The sequence below is a fragment of the Mauremys mutica genome, chromosome 12, assembly GCF_020497125.1.
Source record: "Mauremys mutica isolate MM-2020 ecotype Southern chromosome 12, ASM2049712v1, whole genome shotgun sequence".
Classification (NCBI taxonomy): Eukaryota; Metazoa; Chordata; order Testudines; family Geoemydidae; genus Mauremys; species Mauremys mutica.
In genome coordinates, this window is record NC_059083.1 from 46531888 (window position 1) to 46553062 (window position 21175).

General features: G+C 53.2%; 1 protein-coding gene and 2 non-coding genes across 3 annotated transcripts; 1 reads left to right on the forward strand and 2 right to left on the reverse strand.

The window, feature by feature from the left end:
• The first annotated feature begins 697 nt into the window (after positions 1–697).
• Positions 698–10978, forward strand: LOC123347052 (E3 ubiquitin-protein ligase TRIM39-like). Its single transcript, XM_044984483.1, has 6 exons — positions 698–1620; positions 2893–2988; positions 5104–5334; positions 6362–6384; positions 8678–8793; positions 10415–10978. Exons 1-6 carry the CDS (start codon positions 1204–1206, stop codon positions 10954–10956), a joined length of 1425 nt encoding a protein of 474 aa, XP_044840418.1. The 5' UTR covers positions 698–1203; the 3' UTR covers positions 10957–10978.
• A 4785-nt stretch (positions 10979–15763) lies between these two features.
• TRNAE-UUC lies at positions 15764–15835 on the reverse strand. Its single transcript has one exon. It is a non-coding gene; the product is annotated as a tRNA-Glu (tRNA).
• A 651-nt stretch (positions 15836–16486) lies between these two features.
• On the reverse strand, positions 16487–16559 carry TRNAK-CUU. Its single transcript has one exon. It is a non-coding gene; the product is annotated as a tRNA-Lys (tRNA).
• Positions 16560–21175: the final 4616 nt, after the last annotated feature.

Sequence of the window (21175 nt, forward strand, 5' to 3'; positions counted from 1 at the left end):
ATTTGAACATTTTTTAGAAGGTGTCTCTATAAGTCAGTCTATAATATATAACCAAACTACTGTTATATGTAAAGTAAACAAGGTTTTCAAAATGTTTCAGAAGCTTTATTTAAAATTAAATTAAAATGCAGATCTTATTAGTTTAGTGTGATCCTTGCCCTTGCTTTTCCTTGCTGAGTTTTCCAATGTCTGGTGGCACCGATTTAGATACTTTAATCTGCACACAGGCTTCTGAGTTATAAGTTGATAACCGGCTGGCAGGAGGTCAGCGGCTGGAACCCCAGATCAGCAGCTGAAGTGAGTGGAGCTGGCGGCTAGTAGGGCTGAGCAGGGCCGGAAGCCTGGACCTTGTCTGGCAGGGGGCCTGTGCTGGAACTCCAACTGGAAGCAAGGTTAGGGGGGCTGTGGAGGGGACCTCGGCTGGCAAGGGGCCAGCAGCCAGAACCCCAGAGCAGCAGCGGGCTGAGCGGCTCAGCCTGCCACCATTCTGGGGTTTCCACCACTGGCTCCTGCCAGCTGGGGTCTCAGCCCACTGCCGGCCTGGGGTTCCTTCCCCCAGGCCAGCAGCGGGTGCTGAGTGGGGCTGCGGCATGGGGGGGGACCCCGGCTGGCAAGGGGCCAGCAGCGGGAACCCCAGAGCGACAGACTGAGTGGCTCAGCCCGCCCTGCATGCTGTCAAAAATCGGCTCGCGTGCCACCTTTGGCACGCAAGCCGTAGGTTGCCGACCCCTGGCTTAGGTTATGGCTTTAACTGTGCATTTCAATTTTGCCATGTTTTGGAAGGAGTTTGCCTTGGTATGTAAACAGGATCAGGGCCTAATTTATGTTTGTCAGTTTCTTATATTAAATAAACAGTAACCTCTAGTGGGCCCATATGTCATTAGGTTTAAATGGCTATTTTATATATTTATTTCTGAAAAAGCGACAGTGTTCTCTCAGGGTTTTTCCTCTTAAAGAAACACAGAAAGATTTATCACTTCCCCCCCACTTCAGCACTGCTCTTTGCCTGGGGGAATTTAATATCGGTCCCTTCACAGAGAGCTTTGCATTTCTCTGCACACTCTCCAGAGCCTGAAAATCAAACAGGCTTCCCCCCCAGCTCAGCCAATGAGAAAGACCCTAAGTGAACAAACACCCAATTGCGGCTGCAGTCTAAAGGCAGGAAAGTGAAATGAAACCTGTCACTTTCCCCCGCTGGGAGCCATGGCTGCAGACAGCCCTGTACAGAGGCTCCAGGATGAAGCTTCTTGTTCCATCTGTCTGGAGTATTTCAAAGACCCGGTGTCTATCCACTGCGGGCACAACTTCTGCCGGGCCTGCATCACCAACTACTGGGAGGAATCGGATACCAACTTCTCCTGCCCCCAGTGCAGAGAAACTGCCCAGCAGAGAAACTTCAGACCCAACAGGGAGCTGGCGAAAATTATCGAAATAGCCAAGCGGCTGAGCTTACAGGCAGCCAAAGGCTCAGGAGGCGAGCGAGTGTGTGAGAAACACCAGGAGACCCTGAAGCTGTTCTGCGAGGAGGATCAAGCCCCCATCTGTGTGATCTGCCGAGAGTCCCAGGCTCACAGAGCTCACACGGTGGTTCCCATAGAAGAGGCTGCCCAGGAGTACAAGGTAGGGAAGCCCAGTCTGTTGTAACAGGCAGGAGTTTAAATAAGTAGAGCATCACATAGAATGCGATCTTCCACTGTGAATGTCTAGACTTGCACATATTTAGGTTTCTCGCTAGTTTAATCTGAATGCCTCATTTCCTGTGTGTGTATATATACACACACACATACCATTAAGAAGACAGGAAATGACACTCTTACATTAATTGATCTCTGTTCTCAACCTCTTGCTGAATAACGTCTGGGAGTTGGATCAAAGTGACGCTGAACTTTTGCTACCTAATAGTTCTGTTCAAAATGACATTGCTCAGGAGCTGAATAAAACTGACAGCGCTAATACAGGGCCCGATTCAGCAAAACGCTTCGGCATGAGCTTAACTTTAAGAGCATGAATTGTCTGACTGAAGACAATGGAGCTATTCCCTTAATCTAACGCAGTGGTCACCAGCCGGTAGATCACGATAGACTGGTCAATCCTGGAGCCTCTGCCAGTCAATCGCGATCTCTGGCTGCTAAAAGTCTGGCAGCACAGCGGGTCTAAGCAGGCTCCCTGCCTGCCCTGTCCCCACGCCACTCCCAGATGCATGTCTCTGTGGCATCTGAGGGGAGGGGGCAGTGGGTCTCTGTGAGCTGCTGGTGCCTGAAGCACCGCCCCCGCAGCTCCCATTGGTCATAGTGCCCGGCCAATGGGAGCTGTGGAGTTGGCACTAGGGGGGCAGGGCCAGTGGCAGCGCAAGGAGTTGCCTGCTGCCCTCTCCCCCCTGGGCCGCAGAGACATGCCAGCTGCTTCCCAGAGCGGTATGGGACCAGGACAGGCAGGGAGCCTCCCTTAGACCTGCTGCACAGTCAACTGGGAGCCACCTCGCACCCCTTCCTGCACCCCACCCCCTGCCCCAACCCAGAGTCTCCTCCTGCACCCGATCTCCCTCCCAGACCCCACACTCCCTCCCACCCCCCTGCCCCATCCCTGAACCTGCACCCAAACTCGCTCCCAGAGCTTGCACCCTCACTCCCTCCTGCCCCAGCCTGGAGCCCTCTTCTGCACCCAAGCTCCCTCCCAGAACCTGCACCCCTCCCTCCTGCACGCCAATCCCCTGCTCCAGGCTCAATCTGGAGCCACCTTCCCAGGGCCGGCTTTTGAGTTAAATCAGCTGCAAAGAGTTTAAACAAATGCAGTCGTATCCATGCAGCTGGGTTGTAGGGACTGGATTCTCCCTACGCTGCTATCCAAAGAAGGGAAAAAAAGTTGAACACCCAACATTATTTCTTTGCTCAGGAAAAAATTCAGATCCAATTACAGATTCTGAAGGAAGAGAGAGAAAAGCTGATGGGATTGAAAGTGACCAAAGAGGCAAGAATCTGGGAGCATCTGGTAGGTACCAGTTGTTATTATCCAGCAAGGACGTGTAGGTGCGTGTCCCTCCCAGGGTGGGTATCACTCTGGTAGTATGGGGGTCCCGGGGATGGGAGAGTCTGGGTCTCATGCTGTGACCACGTGTCACTGAGTGAGATCCTGTGTTTCTATGTTCCCCTTTGGGGATGTCCCGTCTCTGCCGGCTGGATTGTGGCAGAGACTATGTGTCTTGTACTCAGGCTGGTGAAAATGCTCCTGGACTCTGATGTGTGAAGGGGGAGAGATGCAGTGTGTGATCCTGGGCTGGCTTGCACCAGGCATGAGGCCATGGCCTGGCTGCCTTCCTTCCCTCTCCTGAGCAGCCAGAAGCATCACATCTGCTCCAGGGGCACAAGGCAGCTCGTGTGATACAGAAAGTGCCTGTTCTCCCCCCATCCCTGCCAAGTCCAGGCTCAGTCTGGGTCTGTGTGTCTGTGTTTGGACATGCCGGGAATTTCTGGGGGTTCCTGTTTGCACCCCTAGATGTCTACATGTTTGGGCATCTCTGGGAGCTGGGCAACTATCCGGATTTCCTGAGTTAATGTATTAGCGCAGGGGTCGGCAACCATTCAGGAATGCGATGCCAAGTCTTCATTTATTCACTTGGATTTAAGGTTTCACGCGCCAGTCATACATTGTAATGTTTTTAGAAGGTCTCTTTCTATAAGTCTATAATATACAACTACACGATTGTTGTAGGTAAAGTAAATAAGGTTTTAAAAATGTTTAAGAAGCTTCATTTAAAATTAAATTAAAATGCAGAGCCCCCCGGACCAGGGGCCAGGACCCGGGAAGTGTGAGTGCCAGTGAAAATCAGCTAGCGTGCCGCAAGTTGCCTACCCTGTATTAGAGGGTTAAGCTGTCTGTTGAGTTCTCTTTTGTTTCATTCTTTTTTGTTTGTTTGCTTCCCCCAGCCTCTCTCACTCTCAATGTCATCCAGGGTCTGTCTACAAAGTAACTAGACACCCATGGCTGGCCCGTGCCAGCTGACTGAGGTTTGCCGGACTCAGGCTGTGGGGGTCTAGGACCCTGAGAAGTGAAGGGTCCCAGAGCTCAGGCTCCACCCTGAGCCCTGAAGTCTACACAGCCATGAAACAGCCCTGCAGCCCAGAAGCACCGACTTTCTGTTTTCCCTGTGGGTGCTCGACCCCCGCTCTGCCCCACGCCCACTCTCACTTCCCCACTTCCCCCAAGGCCCTGCCCCATTCCACACCCTGCCCCGAGTGTACCCCAGCCTCGTTCCGCCTCTTCCTGCCTCCGCTTCTCCCCCTCCCTGCCCCAGCGCATCGTGCATGCCACTGAACAGTTGATCACTGGCATGTGAGAGGCGCTGTGTGAGGAGAAGGAGCTGATCAATGGGGCCGCTGGTGGGTATTGAGCACCCACTCTTTTTTCCCTGTGAGTGCTCCAGCCCTGGAGCACCCATGGATTTGGTGCCTGTGCTGCAGCCCAAGCCCTGCAAGCCCAAGTCAGCTGGCACAGGTCAGCTGCAGGTTTTTCTTTGCTCTGTGGATATACCCTCAGAGTCCTGTCTTAACTTCTCCTTCAGGGACCTACCTGAAAGGTCACAGACTCTCTCGTGTCAGGCACATAGACTCAACAGTCAGATTACAGCCAGCAGGGAACTGTAGGAAAATCTTCCCCCTAACAATACTGGGAACTAGATAAATTCCTGGAGAATTGGTCCATCAATGGCTATTAGCCAGGATGGGCAGGGATGGTGTCCCTACCTTGGTTGCCAGAAGCTGGGAATGAGTGACAGGGCATGGATCACTTGATGATCATCTGTTCTGTTCATTCCCTCTGAAGCACCTGGCATTGGCCATTGTTGGAAGACAGATAGTGGGCTAGATGGACTTCTGGTCTGACCCAGTCTGGCCGTTATGTTTTTATGGGAAAGTTTCTCTCAAGCACTATTTAAGATTGCAATAAAATACCCCTTCCCCCTCCCCATTGAGTACCCAGGGTCTCACCTGGAGCTGCCATGAATTGGCAGAGCTGCCTTGATGTTTGTAGAGTTAAACCAGCTGAAGATCTGGCCCCAGGTGACTCACTCTGTGGGGCCTGCCCTGCCCTTTCCCTTCCTCATTACAGGAGCAGGTAGAAACAGAGAGGCTGAAGATTCTGTCTGAATTTGAGCAGCTGCGGCAGTTCCTGGAGGAACAAGAGCGACTCCTGCTGGCCCGATTGGAAGAGCTGGACAAGGAGATTGAGAAGAGAAGGGATGAGAACATTGCCAAACTCTTGGAGGAGATTTCCTGTCTAAATGACATGATCAGCGAGCTAGAGGGGAAGTGCCAGCAGCCAGCGAGTGAATTCCTGCAGGTGAGATACTGGATCCTTGATATACAAGAGCCTTGGAGTCCAGGAGTCAAACACTAGAGTAGAACTCACAGGTTATGCAGCTGAAATATAATTTTTTACTCTTTCTATCCATTAGTATTGTTATTTGCTTCATTGTTCAGAGAACCTGGGTATTTTAAATCAAATATAACCTATCTAAGTACTCAAATGTCCCCCATGACCATCGGATCTGCATGCCTCCCCAAAATTAATGCATTGATCCTCTTCTTAGGGAAGGATTATTAGCTGCAATTTACAGATTGGGTGGACTGAGGCAAAGAAACCTGGATCCCAAAGGGACTTGTCATTGCAAGGTCTAACTTTCAGGTCCTTAGAAAATCACTGTAACAACAGTGGGATCCACAATGTTAGGCCCCCAGGCTCCCTGCATGAGGCACTGGCAGAGCTAGGCACCGAAGGACAGGAGCCACAAAAGCCAGCATGCTAGGCAAGGAGCCTCCGAAGCTGGCCAATGGGAGATGCCAAGGAGAGGGGTGTGTCTCACGCCCACCACTCTTACAAAGAGAGGTGCCCAAATCTGGACTGCAGGGGAGGTGCCTGGCTCTTGCAAATGGGAATCCCTTACCTGGAGACTGGTGGCTTCTGGTGCTTAAATCGTTCTTGTGGGAAAGAGTCAGGTGGGTAACTAGTGCCCAACAAAGCCACGCTGGTGGCAGAGCTGGCTTGCGCTTGTAACCTTTAGCTCAGTAATTAGGGTACTCGGTCGGGAGGTAAGAAATTCTGGTTCAATCCCTGTCTGATGAGAAGAAGAGATGTGACAGGGGTTCCCCACCTTAGAGATACACACCCTAACTCCTGGCCTAAAGAGCGGATTTCAGTTTGCTTCTTTTCTAGCCTACTCGAAGGAAGGGGCACAATGGACTAAGCAGTTAGGTACAAAGAATAGCCCTAAGGTTATATCCTGAACTCATCTAAACAGCGACCGAGATTGGTTTCTGTTGCATCTCGTTGATTTCACTAAGGTTCCTTCTCTCCCTTCCCCTTCTAGGATGTCCGAAGCACCTTGAGCAGGTATGTGGCTCCTTCTCACTCCCACTCACAAGTTTCCATTCTGTTCTTATTATCAGTTTGTATTGTGGTAGTATTTAGGGGGCCCAAACCACAGACTAATAGGGCTCCATTATGCTAGGCAATGGACAAAAACGTAACAGACACTCCATGCCATAGGCGCCGATTCCATGGGTGGTCTGTGGCTGGAGCACCCACGGAAGAAAAATAGAGGGTGCTCAGCACCCACCGGTGGCCCCACTGATCAGCTCCTCCCCATCCCTCCAGCTCCCGCCCAATGCGGATCAGCTGTTCGGTGATGTGCAGGAGGCACTAGGGTGGAGGGGGCAGAGAGAGGGCGGGGCGCACTCAAGAGAAGGGGTAGAATGGGGTGGGAAGAGGTGGTCCGGGGTGGGGTCTTGTGGGAAGGGATGGAGTGGGGCAGAGCGTGGGTTGAGTACTCCCGGGAAATGAGGAAGTCAGCGCCTGTTCTGCCATACACCTCACTGGGAAAGGATCCCTCCTTCTTTGCCCTTTTGACTAGGACAAGCATCGGTGTCCTACGCTCCAGAAAGCCTTACCTTGCAGGTCCCTCCGAATGAGGAGACTTGGGTGCTTTCCTCCTCCTAGAGGGAAGGCAGAGTGAATTTTCAAACACACAGTGGCTCTCGTAGTGAAACAAGATTTATGTGAACATAGAGCAAGAAGATAATTTTTTTTAAATTGATGATCTCCACTTATCTATGTTTATATCTCTACTGGCTGAGAGCAAAATTCTTGGCTACCTGATAACTTTTGGGTGATGCATGAGGCAAGCTGGAGCTGTGGCGTTCTCGCAGTCCACTTCCAAGTGCTTAAATGGCCACATCACAAAGATGTACAGCACAGACGTCATATTTTTTGCCCACTTATTGGTAAATTGCAGCAGGAAAGCCAAGGATCGAATTGGCCGTGGGTTCAGATGGGTTTTGTCTGGTCCATATATAAAACTCTGTTAGGGAAGCTTCAACTGAGGGCTTGTCTACACGGCCACCTTACAACATGAAACTTGCTTGGTCGGGGTGTGAAAAAACACACCCAGTGGTGAGCTGGAGCCGGTTCGCACTGGTTCGTGGGAACCGGTTATTAAATTTAGAAGCCCTTTTAGAACCGGTTGTCCTGCGCAGGACAACCAGTTCTAAAGGGGCTTCTAAATTTAACAACCGCAGCAGGTAACCCGGGGAGGCAGACACGCTCCCCGCCCCAGCTCACCTCTGCCTCCCTGGGCCTGAGCACGAAGCCGCTGCTTGCTTCTCAGCCCTCCCAGGCTTCCTGCATGAACAGCTGATTTGCGGGAAGTGTGTGTGTGTGGGGGGGGGGGCTGCAAGCTCGGCCTGACCCACTGCTCCAGGCGCTGCGCAGTGGCGTGGTCCGGCTCCAGCCGAGCGGCACGGCTGTAGCGCTGCCAGCCACCTCCAGGCAGCACAGTAAGGAGGCAGGGAGTGGTGTGTGTGTGTGGATAGGGCAGGGGAGTTCGGGGGGTGTGTGGTTGAGGGTGGAGTGGGTGGATAGGGGTTGGGGCGGTCAGAGGGCAGGGAATGGGGGGTTGAATGGGGGCAAGGGTCCCGGGGGAGCAGTCAGGAAGGAGGAGGGGTTGGATGGGGCGGTGGGAGGCAGTCAGGGGCAGAGGTTCCAGGGGCGGTCAGGGGACATGGAGAAGGGGTGGTTGGATGGGGCAGGAGTCCCGGGGGGCCATCAGAAATGAGGAGGGGTTGGCTAGGGCATTCAGGTGACAGGGAAGGGGGGTGGATGGGGCAGAAGTCCCAGAGGGCAGGGCGGGCCACGACCCCCTTGTGCAGTGAGAAGGGAACCAGTTGTTAAGATTATGGCAGCTCATCACTGAACACACCCCAATGAGTGATGCAAGTTTCAGCGCTGTAAAGCGGCAGTGTAGATAGTGCACCAGTGCTGGGAGCTACTCCCCTCGTGGTGGGGGTGGGTTTTTTACAGCACTGGGAGAGAGCTAGAGCTGGAGCCGCGTCTACACGGCCACGTTAAAGCACTGCCACGGCAGTGCCTTAATATTGGTAGAGAAGACATACCCTGAGGCTGGGATACACAAAGGCAGTCTAGGGGTAGAATCCTGGCCCTGCTGAAGTCAAAAGAAATTTTGCTATGGACTTCACTGGGCTCAGGGTTTCACCCCAGTCCTATCAGGACAGCGGGGTTCCATAGCATAAAAGTCATGGGGAAAGATTTTTTTTTTTTTAAAAAGCAAACAAACAATGGAGAATAAGGCATAAACTAAATAATGAATTAGAAGAGTCTTTCTTTCCAGGTGTGAGCTGGGGAAGGTCCCGCAACCGGAGGAGGTTTCTCCTGAGCCAGAGAAAACCCCCAACAGCATCTCTCATAAAACTATTGCTCTAAAGGAGACGCTGAGGAAATTCCAAGGTACAGAGAAGGGATCTGGGAAGAGGGGAACTTGACGTAAGACAGTGGGAGGAGATGGACCAATTAGCTGTTCTTGTAAAGTCCAGACAATAACAGTAAACCATGATGTTGTCATTACTGAACTCTGTAAGGGCCTAGAGCAGAGGTTCTCAACCTTTTTTTGGCTAGGACCCGCTTTGAAAATATTTGAAAAAATGACGACCCCCCTCCACACCTTCCTTCCTTCCTTCTGTGCTGCTGCTGGCGGCGACGCTGCCTTCAGAGCTGGGAGCCACACCCGCCACTCCTGCGAGCCCCCCCCCAATGGTCTTGTGATCCCCTTTTGGGTCGGACCCCCACAGTTTGGGAAATGCTGGACCAGAAGAGATTCCTTGGGACTAGAACGTGGGATGAGAGCTGGTTGGAAAGTGAGAGGTGTTCTCTCTCTCTCTCTCTCTCTCTCGCACACACTTACTTTTGAAAATGTTTCTTTACAAATAATTCATAAGTATTATCGAAATTTCTTTTTCCCATGGGGCAGTTCTATCCTCCCCAATGCCCTCACCTACCACCCCTGATCCCTCCTTTCACCCTGCACCCCCCCTGGGCTAGCCTTTTCTCTACTTCTACCTCTTGGCTGAGGGACCCACCCAGGCTGCTGATGCTGGTGTCCCTCCTCTGAGGGCCGGCCTTAGGGAAAATGGTGCCCTGGGCGCATGGGCGGCAGGTGAACCCTGCCCTTTGGGGAGGGTAGCCCCCAGCCCTGCCCTCCCTGTGCTGACAAAGCCCTGAGCACCCCAGCTGCACCTAGAGTGACCAGACAGCAAATGTGAAAAATTGGGATGGGGGTGGGGGGTAATAGGAGCCTATGTAAGAAAAAGATCCAAAAATTGGAATTGTCCCTATAAAATCAGGACATCTGGTCACCCAAGCTGCACCGGCCCAAGCTGCCCCAGCCAGCCCAGCCCCTGGCCTCCAGTCCGAGCTAAGTCCCTGCCGGCTTCAGGGGAACGTGGGTGGGGCCCCAGCCTGGGTTAGGGAGGCTTAGTCTCCCCTAGCCTTTGATATCCACTGCCTGTGCCTGGGCAAACTTGTATTTTGGTGCCCCTGTCCCCCACAGGTGCCCCACCACCCTATTGCCCCGACCCCACTGGTCCCCCCATCCAGGCCCCGCTGCCTTTCCTCAGTGCTTAATTTGTATTGAAAGAGATGCTGGTGCTCAGCCCTGGCACAAATTAAGCACTGGCTGTCGGCAGGACAGGGGGTAGGAGGTACCAGTCCGGTGTCGCCTTAAATACCACGCCTTGGGCGGCGGCCCAGCCCACACACCCACCTCTAAGGCCAGTCCTGCCTTCACTCTCCCCAGCTCTGTGGCTAGGAGTGGGGCAGCAGGGTGGGAAGCAGAGAGGCAGAATCTGCAGCCAAAACTGCAGCTGTGACAGCACCTCTAGTGCCTGGGAGGTGGGAGCCACAGTGAAATCCCCGCTCTGCCCCAGCAGAGGCAGCTCGCTGCAATCCGGGACAGAGAAGCAGGAAATCAGGGAGGGTCCCAGCCAGGATGGGGCTGCTGAGAAATGGTCCCAGCCGCCCCCAGGACTGAGCTCTGCCCCTAACACTCTGATTCTCTCTTGGTCCCCCCTAGCGGATGTGACTCTGGATCCGGACACGGCTCATCCCCGCCTCGTCCTGTCTGAGGATGGGAAACGCGTGAGATGGGAAGACACGCGCCAGCACGTGCCTGACAATCCCAAGAGATTTGATTCTTCTCGCTGCGTGCTGGGCCTGGAGGGCTTCTCCTCGGGGAGGCATTACTGGGAGGTGGAGGTGGAGGATGGGGGAGCCTGGGCTGTAGGGGTGGCCAGAGAGTCTGTGAGGAGGAAGGGACGGGTCAGTGTTAACCCAGAGGAGGGCATCTGGGCAGTGGGTCAATGTGGGACTCAGTACCTGGCTCTCACCTCCCCCAAGATCCCCCTCTCCCTTGCTGAACGGCCCAGAACGATCGGGATTTATCTGGACTGCGAAGAGGGGCGGGTGGCATTTTTTGATGCTGATAATGAGGCCCCAATATTCACTTTCCCACCGGCCTCTGTCCCTGGAGAAAAAATCCTCCCTTTACTGTGTTTGGGGAGAGGATCCCAGTTCAGACTGTGTCCCTGCATCACAGGGTATAATGTAGAGCCTTAGAAATACACATGGTTAGCCTCACACAGCCCAAGTTGTCCTGGAGGCCAAAGGGTATTTGTGCATGTCAAACCCAAGAGAAAGGGGAAAAGGCATCGACCTGTCTGTGTATCCCAACACTGATTCTGCAGGATTCTAGCAGCTTACAGGGGCATAGACTGGGACGGGGGCAACCGGAACCAGAAATGGGGCATTGGAGAAGGGTAATTGGGTAGGGGGGGAACGGGGAGGAGGTGGATACTGGAGAAGTGGACCTGAAAGGGTGGGAGCTAATTAATAATCTCCAGTTTTGAATGGGATTTTACAGGTGCATTTTTAAAAAAAGCGAATGGATTCTACATTCTTATGATCCATGGAATAATTGTATTAAAGTGAATTGTAAAGTTCCCAAGGTCCTTTTTAATCTCCTGGTGGGTTTAAAAAGAAAAAAAATGGATTAAGTGAAACTGCAATAAGGGAGGCAGTGTGGCCTAGTGGATACAGCACTGGATTCAGGAGAGCTGGGTTCTCTTTCCAGCATAGCCACTAGCCTGTTGGAAGAGTTTGGGCATGGCTCTGTACCGCTCTCTCCCCATCCGTGAAATGCGGCTGATACTGGTCTCCTTTGTAAAGTGATCTGAGATCCTTGGTTGGAAAGTGCTGTCTGAGAACTACATAGAGGCTTGCATCAGTGTGACTGAATCTGTTTCAAGCAACACCCTTTTAGTTGAGCCTGTGAAATGCTGTGTGTAGACAAGGCCATGCGCGCATCACGCTTGTTAGCAGAGACTGATACTGGGCTCTTGCACAAACACAGCACTATCTTCACTGGGGGACAGGAGCTGGTTGTGTCTGATGTATTAAAGCGGAGCTCCAGACCTGTCCCCCTCCCCTCCCAAGGTCTTTTCCATTGGATGCAAAACAGACTCCCAAACGGGTGAAAGCTTGTGTCCCAGGGGCAATCAAGAACCTCCAGGATGAGGAAGCAAGAGATTGGAGATGGATGGCATGGGAGAAAAAATATCCCTTGGATTTCAATGTACTGCTATTCTAGCTCTGACAAAGGAAGGAAGAATGGCCGTGTAGTTCAGATGTTAGCTTTGGACTCAGGAGAGGCAGGCTCCTTTCTTGGCATTGCCTCAGGATTCCTGTGTAATTTGAAGTGAGTCATTAGACCGCTCCATGCCTCAGATTCTCCATCAGGAGTGTGGGGATTGCACACTTTCCTGAACTCACAGAGGTTGTGGGAGGTTAGATTAGTTCGTGAATGTGAGCTACTAACACACTACAAGATGAGACAGCAAATTGGTCACACATGGTTTGAAAGTGTGAGTTCTCCACCTCGTCGCAGCGATATGGGGGTTATTGGAACAGGAAAAATGTCCGAAACTTCCAAACGGAGTGATAGAAAAAGACAGAAATTAGAAAAATTCCCATATACATGGTTGGGAAATGTAATTCACCTACTGGATGCATATGGGTATTTAGCCTGTATATAAGGTGTCTATGGCTAATTTGGATATATGGGATTGTGCTTGCACATTGGCACCAGAGTCTCAAACGCACACTATGCTGATGTTTCATTATGCATATCTCTTAAATTTATAGTTATGTTCACAGGCGCCAACTTTCCCATTTCCCCGGGGGGTGCTTTATCCCTGCTCCGCCCTAGGACCGGCCCTCACTCCACACTGTCCGCCAAGGCCCCACCCACCTCTGGACCCAGAGAGACAAAAGATTCTTGCCTTATGCCAAAGCTATAAAAGGGGGTGAAGGAAGACAAAGGGGCTGCCAGTCATGAGAAACCCGCTGCTTACCACCTAAGATGTCTGCTGGAAGTAACAAGGACTGTACCGGGGAAAGGATTGGGCCCAGACTAGGAAGGAGTCTAGTCTGTGAAAGAAGCTGTGAAAAGTGGAAAAAAACCCACCTTGGGTCAAAGTGGAATTATGCTTCCCGTTCCTCCGTCAGTATCACCAGGGAAACATACCAAAATCCCAAGAGGAACAACTCTTCTCTGTTTTATTTACCCCCACCGCAATCATCTCTGCTTCTTCTGCCTCCCTCGAGGCTCCTCCAGGGACAAAAATCATTGAGCTGATAGGATTTGGGGGATAGAAACGGAGAGAGGGGGGTTGATACCTCCTGAGAGGATGTGGCCACGATAGAACAGCTCTCTCGGTTTTAGAAGCCTCCTAGCCTGGCTCTTTTGTTGTCAATTCTGTGCCATCGGGAAGCAGCGAAAGCAGGGTAGGTAGGGCACCCGGTGACGTTGCACTCCATACGTTTTATGAAAGGATGCTTATAAGTGTGAGTATGATGTAACTGGACTATGCTTGATGCAAAAGGTCTCTTGTAAGGTATCATAACAAAGGTTCTAACCTACTGAATATATGCCTCCTATTTGTATGCATGTCTCATTCTTGTATCTGAAGCTGGAAATATGAAGTCTAACTCTGAGGTCCTATTGTAATTATGCAAAGCATGGGCCACTAATGGTGGTTTAAAACCTTGACGGCTCCCATTGACAATTGGTTGTAAATGGTTTATTGACCTGCAAACCTTCCTGTGTACGTGTGGGCCAACCCAGGAAGAATGGAAATTAGGGGTCTTACAGAGACCACGGTACTGGAATCCATCTTAAATCTGGTATTTTTCCATTTAGAAGGAAGGGTGAGGACCCGGAGAGACAAAAGATTCCCGCCTTATGCCAAAGCTATAAAAGGGGGTGAAGCAGGACAAAGGGGCTGCCAGTCATGAGAAAACCCCTGCTAACCACCTAAGATGTCTGCTGGAAGTAACAAAGACCAAAGCAGGGGAAAGGATTGGGCCCAGACTAGGAAGGAGTCTAGTCTGTGAAAGAAGCTGATTGGAACACCTCTGAGGGTGAGCTATTCCCTGGAATCAGTTTCTTAATGTATTATGCTTAGGCTTGCGTGTTTTGTTTTCTTTTGTTTGGTGACTTCCTTTGTTCTGTCTGTTATTACTTGAAATCACTTAACTCCTACTTTTTATACTTAATAAAAATGACTTTTGTTTATTAATAAACCCAGAGTAAGTGATTAATCCCTGGGGGAGCAAACAGCTGTGCACATCTCTCTATCAGTGATCTAGAGGGTGAAGAATTTAGGAATTTACCCTGTATAAGCTTTATAGAGAGTACAAGGGATTTATTTGGGGTTTTGGATCCCACTGGGAGCTGGGTGCTGGAGATAGGTGCTGAGCTGTTTTGAGTTAAAGTCTGCAGCTTTGGGGGTGTGGCCCAGAGCCTGGGTCTGTGTTGCAGCAGACTAGGGTGTCTGGCTCAACAAGGCAGGGTTCTGGAGTCCCAAGTTGGCAGGGAAAACAGGCTCTGAAGTAATTTCAGTCCCAAGGGGATCTCTGTGACCGAACCTATCACAGTGGCGTAGTCGAGCAGGATATGCGCACAGCTGATTGCTTTGAGACACTGGTAGTGATTTTTAAGCATGTTGCCCGGAGGACAGACAAAGTGCTTATTCGGGAAAGGGAAGATGACAACTTTGGTTGCAAAATTGGCTGAGAAAGCTCTGGATATATTCAGTAAGATACCTATTGCTGATGCTTCAAACTATGGTCTATTTAAGGAATTGGTTTTGAAACAGTTTCAGATTATGCCCGAAAACCTAGAGGGTTAAATTCACAACTCTTTCAACTCCCAGAGCCCTTCTACAGCCCAGATGATTTGTATACACCTTCACCGTGAGCCAAATTTGCAGGTTTCCGGGAGCCCTGTGAGTCCGATGTTGTTTTAGTCTCCCTGCTGATTAATTAGGAGAATAAAAGATGGACACCAGAACTGAGGCAGACTACGGACACCGCATTCTGAGAAAACAATGGTGAACCTCCAACTCCAGCAGTGTGGGTCACATAGACAAGTAACCAGCACCCACAATCTTGACAAGCTTTTTTCCAAAATAACTCATCTTTTGGAAAAACAGGTTAAGCCTTTTTGACAATCTGGCTAAAGATTTTTGTGCCTAACTGGGAGCCTAGTTCTTGTGAAAATCTGGCCCTAGTGGTGGGTGTGAGACCTTCTGAAAATTCTGGCCAATGTGTCTGGAAGCTCCAAGAACCATCACAACTTTGAGCATTGACTAGACCAGGATGAAGAAAACCTTCCTTCCTTGACCTACAATCACCTTGATTCCAGGTTGAGGTTTCAAGAGAATTGATTTGCTTCTTAGATGCAATGCGAAACAAACACCCCCCTGTAGACATTGGAAGAGGGAGGCTGAAATGGATCTGCCACTAAACCACGTTGCCTTTCATCAGTAGCCACCTGAGCAAGAGGGTAACCATTGGCCTAGAGGTGAAAGGCCCATAGCCCATGCTCAGAAGCCTTCAGCGGCTAGATCTTAGGAATGGAAAAGCTTAACGATCTTTCTCCGGGGTGGTTACTTCCAAAGACTTGTATATAGCGCTGGGTGAAAGGTTTTTGGATGAATATTATATTTAGTGAAATATTTTGGTGGACCCAAAATGATTGTTTGGTTTGGTTTGGTTTCACCAAGAAAAGTGAAAAAGAAAAAAAAAGATCTTGGGTGAAAGTGCAATGTTGTTATAATTTGGGTAAGGCTAGGTAAGAAGGAAAAACTAAATTGTTTGCACAAGTAAGTGTATTTGTGTAAAAGGGTGCTGCGGCTGGGCTTTAAGGGGCAGAGAGCCATATTGTAGCAGTTGGAAGCTTTGCTTTCCCCATGGCCTCCAAAGAGTTTTCAAGCCTTCTGAAGGAGGCCAGGAAGTTGCCTTCTTCCTGTTGAATTCCAAGTGAGGAAGGAAAGGTGGACTTTTGTTGAAGAGGGTAACTTAACTCCCTGACTGGGAGTTGAACCCAGGCCGTGGCAGTGAAAGCGCCAAATCCTAACCACTAGACCACCAGGGAGATTGTATGTGGGCTGTTGGGCATGACTTTCTAGACCTACTTTCTGTCCAACTGAGGCCATTCATTCGTCTTCAAAGGAGGTTAACACAAGCTCTGAGCTCTTCGTTTCCTTACGGTTCCCTTCCTATTTTTAGCACAGTCAACTGATATGAAAAAGAAACAGAAAACATATTAAAACAATTTCCAGTATTGTTATACATTGAGGACACGTCTTTTTATTTTTTTTAAACAGTTTGATTGCTATCTTGTTTTACTCTCCATGGGCTTACAGAAATGTACGAGGGATGAATAAGATGTGGTTGGAATCTTCAGCCTTAAGCAATCTCCATCCCAATGAAGAGGGCTGGTGGAGGATTTGAGAAAGAAGCAGTTATCTCAACTACTGAGTGCTGGCGAAGATCTAGAAAGAAGTAGAGAAGCTATAGATCACTGCTGGGGGTGGGGTGAGGGGCAACCAGTTTCCAAAAGGTTATTTTTTCCCTCTCTTGCCTGGGCTAGAAGAGACTCAACTCTCTTAGGACCATGGAATTGTCAATTTGTCTTCTCTTCATGATGTACTGAAGGTCCCAGACAGCCTCAGATGGTTGAGTGGACTTCCTTGGGTCCTGAGACTCTAAGGGAAAGAGTGATGTCGAAGAGTGCAAGATCAAACGCCCAACGTGGGGCTCGAACCCACGACACTGAGATTAAGAGTCTCATGCTCTACCGACTGAGCTAGTCGGGCTAGGCTTGAAGGTGTTGCAAAGGCACAGACAGTACAAAAGAAGAACGAAGGAAGTTTCTTTGCGTGCTGAGATTCGTTTCCTGACATTTGCCTTCTTTCCTGGTTCCTTCACTCTCCAGCTAGCAAACAGGGCCCGTTTCAAGGCTAGTTAGATGCTGGTGTCTAGACCAGAGAAGTGGGGTTCATCTAGCAGCTGCTTAGAGAAACCTGGGCGGGAGGGTGGAATTTAGGATTCTCCCAGCAGGAGGAGGTGCTGTTTCTCAGAAAAAGCTTCTCAGCACCCAAAGAGGGGGCAGACAAGACAGTTCCCCGCCGGCCGCCAGACACATCTTTTCGCAGGGAATCAGAACCCCCTGGGGTAAAACTCCTCCAAGGATGCGCGGCTCCAGGAATATCAGAGAAGGGAAGGACTGTTTGCTTTAGGAGGTGGGTGCGGAAACCTGCAGGTCCTTAGGTCCCTCCAGCCTGCGACGAAACCATTTGGGGGGAAGGGGCCGGGGTAGACAAAGAGAGGAAAGAAGGGCTTGCGGCTCCTGTGCAAACACCATGTTCCCAGCGGTCCAAGAGAAGCGGGTGGGGGTTCGAGCATTTTGGCTGCTTCCTGAGGGCACAGAACTCACAACCTGGCAATGCTCAGATCCCCGTTCCTCGGGAGTTTTCTTTGTGTTGGTCTTGTGATGCTGAGGGAGGAAGCTGAAGCATCATTTGAGTTTGTTTCAGTGCCTTCGGTTGGGCTAAGGTTGTGACCCTGAGCACAGGGGTTCCAGCTCTTAACCCCTGAGGGGAATGGACAATGGACCAACTGTGACGAAGTGGGACTGGTCGCACTGGGGGCTGGGTACACTTCCTAAGTATCTAGCAGCAAAAGGCCATGCAGCCAAATGCCTGACACTCTGTCTCCTAGCAACTGATGTCCGGGCCCCTCCCTGCAAAGGTGCGGGCTAGAGGTGTTGGAGACAAAGGGGTCAGGTGACCTCCTGGCCCGGGAAAGAGGCAGAGCAGGGAGGAGGGGCCGGAGGGGGGCTGGGCAGATTGGAGTTGGCTGGAGAACAGAGGGGAGGCAGAGAGACCGGGCTCTGATCCCCGAGGGGGCTGGGAGGCCCCCCAGGATGGACCTGACAGGGGGGGATCCGGTTATCTGTGCCTGCAAGACCTGTGTTGGACTGTGTTCCTGTCGTCTAAATAAACCTTCTGCTTTACTGGCTGGCTGAGAGTCCTGGTGAATCGGCAGGGAGGCCGGGGGTGCAGGGCCTGACTCCCCCACACTCCGTGACAACTGGTGGTAGCGGTGGGATCGACTGCACCCCGCGGACGGCGCTTCCTGCAGTAAGTGACTGGGGAGCAGTAAAACGAAGGGGCGATTCACCCCTGGGCGAGTGTGACCAGAGAGAAGGACTTTGCAGTAACAGGGTCCCCCGGGGGATCACAGCGAGCGATCCCAGGGGCGGAGGAGGCTGCTGCTCGACCCTGGCAGAGAGGTGGTGACCTGAAGGACTGGCACGCTAGGGGTCCCCCTGGAACCTGTGGGGAGCGGCGAGCACCCCGGCCTGCGAGTGGCCAGCAGGAAGATGTATGCCACGCAGCGCAAGTGTGAGCTGGTGGAGCTGTGCAAGCAGAGGGGGCTGCACTATGGGAAGCTCACCAAGGCCCAGCTGATTGCCCGGCTGGAGGAGAGAGACCGCGTCAATGAACCGGACCCGGTCTCTGAGGGAAGCAGCCCGGCAGATGTAGCGCAGGCACCAGCGTCTGTCCCCGCTGGGAGTGGTCAGCCGGCCGCTGAGGGCCCCCCGAGACCTCCCACCCCTAGGCGTAGGGGGAGGGGGAGGAGGAGCCCAGCTACGGAGGGCACCGTGACCCCCCCGACCAGCCGGGAATCATCCCGGCGACGCTCGGCCTCCGTGGATCTCAGGCGGCTGGACTTGGAGAGAGAGATCAAACTGAAGGAGATGGAGATGGAGGACCGGCAGAAGCAGCGTGAATTCGAGGAAAGGGAGAAGGAGAAGCAACGCGAATACGAGGACAGGGAGCAGCAGCGCAGAAATGAGCTGGCCATGGCCCAGCTGAACAACAGTAAGGCCCCGGCTGCGGCGAGTGAGGGGGGGGGCCAAGCCTACAAAGAGCTTCGATAAGAACTTCCTGGCCCGGCGTAAGGAGGGGGAGGACATAGACACCTTCCTGACGGCCTTTGAGAATGCCTGTGAGCTGCACCAGGTGGACCCTGCAGACAGGATCCGGTGCCTCACCCCCTTACTGGACTCTACCGCCGTGGAGGTGTACAGCCGAATGAAAAGCATGGAGGCGGGGGACTACAACCTGTTCAAAGAGGCCCTGCTCCGCGAGTTTGGGCTGACCCCGGAGATGTACCGGAAGAGGTTCCGGGGTCAACGTAAGACCCGGGAGGTCACCTACCTACAACTGGTCAACCGGGCGCAGGGATATGCCCGCAAGTGGACGGCTGGGGCCCAAACCCGAGAGGACCTGCTTGACCTATTCGTACTGGAGCACCTGTATGAGCAGTGCCCATCGGACCTGAAGCTGTGGTTGATGGACCAAAAGCCGGAGAACCCGCAGCATGCAGGCCAGCTGGCCGACCAATACATGGACAGTCGGGCAAGGGATAATAGGGAGGCGTCTCGAAGTAGCAGGTCGGCCTCGACGCAGAGGGAGATTCACCAGGGGACCTCCCAGAAGGGGCCGAGGGAGGACCCCCACCAAAGGGAAACATCTGGCGTCAGGTCCAGCCGTCCCACTCGAGGGGACCCACGAGACATGGGCTGCTATCAATGTGGCCAACCGGGCCACATACAGGCCCAATGCCCCAAGCTCCGGGACAAACTGAGCAGACCGACCCCACACCGGGTCAACTTGGTAGAGACCCAGCAGGATGAGGGGCAGTGTTCGCAGGGAAGGGGGGCTGGCCGCGTAACCCCTGCGAAGGAGGGAGGGGGGCCCCGGGTTGACCCCTCCGAGGGGCTGGATGCTCCCAGCCCTGAGTTTTGGGTTTACAGGGTGGGCACAGGGCTGCCCCTCCGGAGCGAGTGCCTTGTTCCCCTGGAGGTAGATGGGAAGGAGGCCACTGGGTACTGGGACACGGGCGCAGAGGTGACGCTGGCCCGGCCGGAGGTGGTGGGCTCGGATCGGATGGTGCCCAACACCTAACTGACCCTGAGGGGTGTGATCGGGACCCCATTCAGGGTGCCTGTGGCGAGGGTGCACCTAAAGTGGGGGGACAAGGAGGGCCCCAAGGACGTGGGGGTGCACCCGCATTTGCCCATGGAGGTGTTAATGGGGGGGGATCTCGAGGACTGGCCCAGTAACACACGGGGTGCCCTGGCCGTGAACCGTAGTCAGAGTCGGCGCAGGGCTCTGCACCCTGACACCGGGGAAGGCACTCTTCCCGGGGCACCGGACCCTGACCCGGTGGGGAGGGAACACCCCGGGACAGGGCTTAGAGAGGCTGTGGCCCCAGACCCAGCCGGGAAGAGAGAGCAGATCCCCGCCCCTGCCCCAGCGGCTGAGTACCAGGCCGCGGTGCGGGAAGACCCCTCCTTGCGGAGGATAGGGGACCTGGCCAGCCTCGCGGGGGGACAGACCATGGGACGAGGTGGCCGGAAAAGGTTCCTGTGGGAGAAGGGGCTCCTGTACCGAGAATGGGCTCCCCCAGGGAAGATGGAGTCAGGGGGAATCAGGAGGCAGCTGGTGGTACCCCAGGAGTATCGCCACCAGCTGCTGTGCCGGGCCCATGACATTCCCCCCTCAGGGCACCAGGGAGCCTGGCGTACCCAGCAGAGGCTGCTACAGAACTATTACTGGCCTGGGGTCTTTGCCCATGTCCGGCAGCACTGCCGCTCCTGTGACGTCTGCCAGAGGGGGAGGAAGGCCCGGGACAGGGGGAAGATGGCTGTAAGACCCGGGCCCCGCCCCGAGGAGCCTGTCCAGAGGGGGGCCAGGGTCAGGAGGGGGGCTCTGAACCGAGAGAGCCCGAATCACAGCCCCCCAGACTGGAACGTGGGGAGAAGGCCCCAGCCCAGCGTGCACCCCAGGGGTACTGGGGTGGGGAAAGGGCGCGGGCGGCATAAGGCTTCCCCCCTGCAACCTGCAAGTGCCCTCGAGTCCCCCCGACCTACAGGGGGGCAGGAAACTGGAATGACCTGGGGTAACTCTTCCCTCAGAACGGGGGGGACCCTGGGGCCTCTGTGGGAATGTAGGTGGGTTCGAACTTCCCCAGGTCACTGGCTGGAGTGACCCCGCTCAGTTCGGTCTCGAAGGGGGGAGAGGTGTGACGAAGTGGGACTGGTCGCACTGGGGGCTGGGTACACTTCCTAAGTATCTAGCAGCAAAAGGCCATGCAGCCAAATGCCTGACATTCTGTCTCCTAGCAACTGATGGCCGGGCCCCTCCCTGCAAAGGTGCGGGCTAGAGGTGTTGGAGACAAAGGGGTCAGGTGACCTCCTGGCCCGGGAAAGAGGCAGAGCAGGGAGGAGGGGCCGGAGGGGGGCTGGGCAGATTGGAGTTGGCTGGAGAACAGAGGGGAGGCAGAGAGACCGGGCTCTGATCCCCGAGGGGGCTGGGAGGCCCCCCAGGATGGACCTGACAGGGTGGGATCCGGTTATCTG

What these genes read in the sequence shown, in the direction of transcription:
- LOC123347052 (XM_044984483.1), top strand. Translation starts at nt 1,204, where the DNA reads ATGGCTGCAGACAGCCCTGTACAGAGGCTCCAGGATGAAGCTTCTTGT. An exon ending in CAGCGAGTGAATTCCTGCAG is followed by an intron (nt 5,335 to 6,361) that starts GTGAGATACTGG and finishes TTCCCCTTCTAG; the next exon opens with GATGTCCGAAGCACCTTGAG. An exon ending in GTCCGAAGCACCTTGAGCAG is followed by an intron (nt 6,385 to 8,677) that starts GTATGTGGCTCC and finishes CTTTCTTTCCAG; the next exon opens with GTGTGAGCTGGGGAAGGTCC.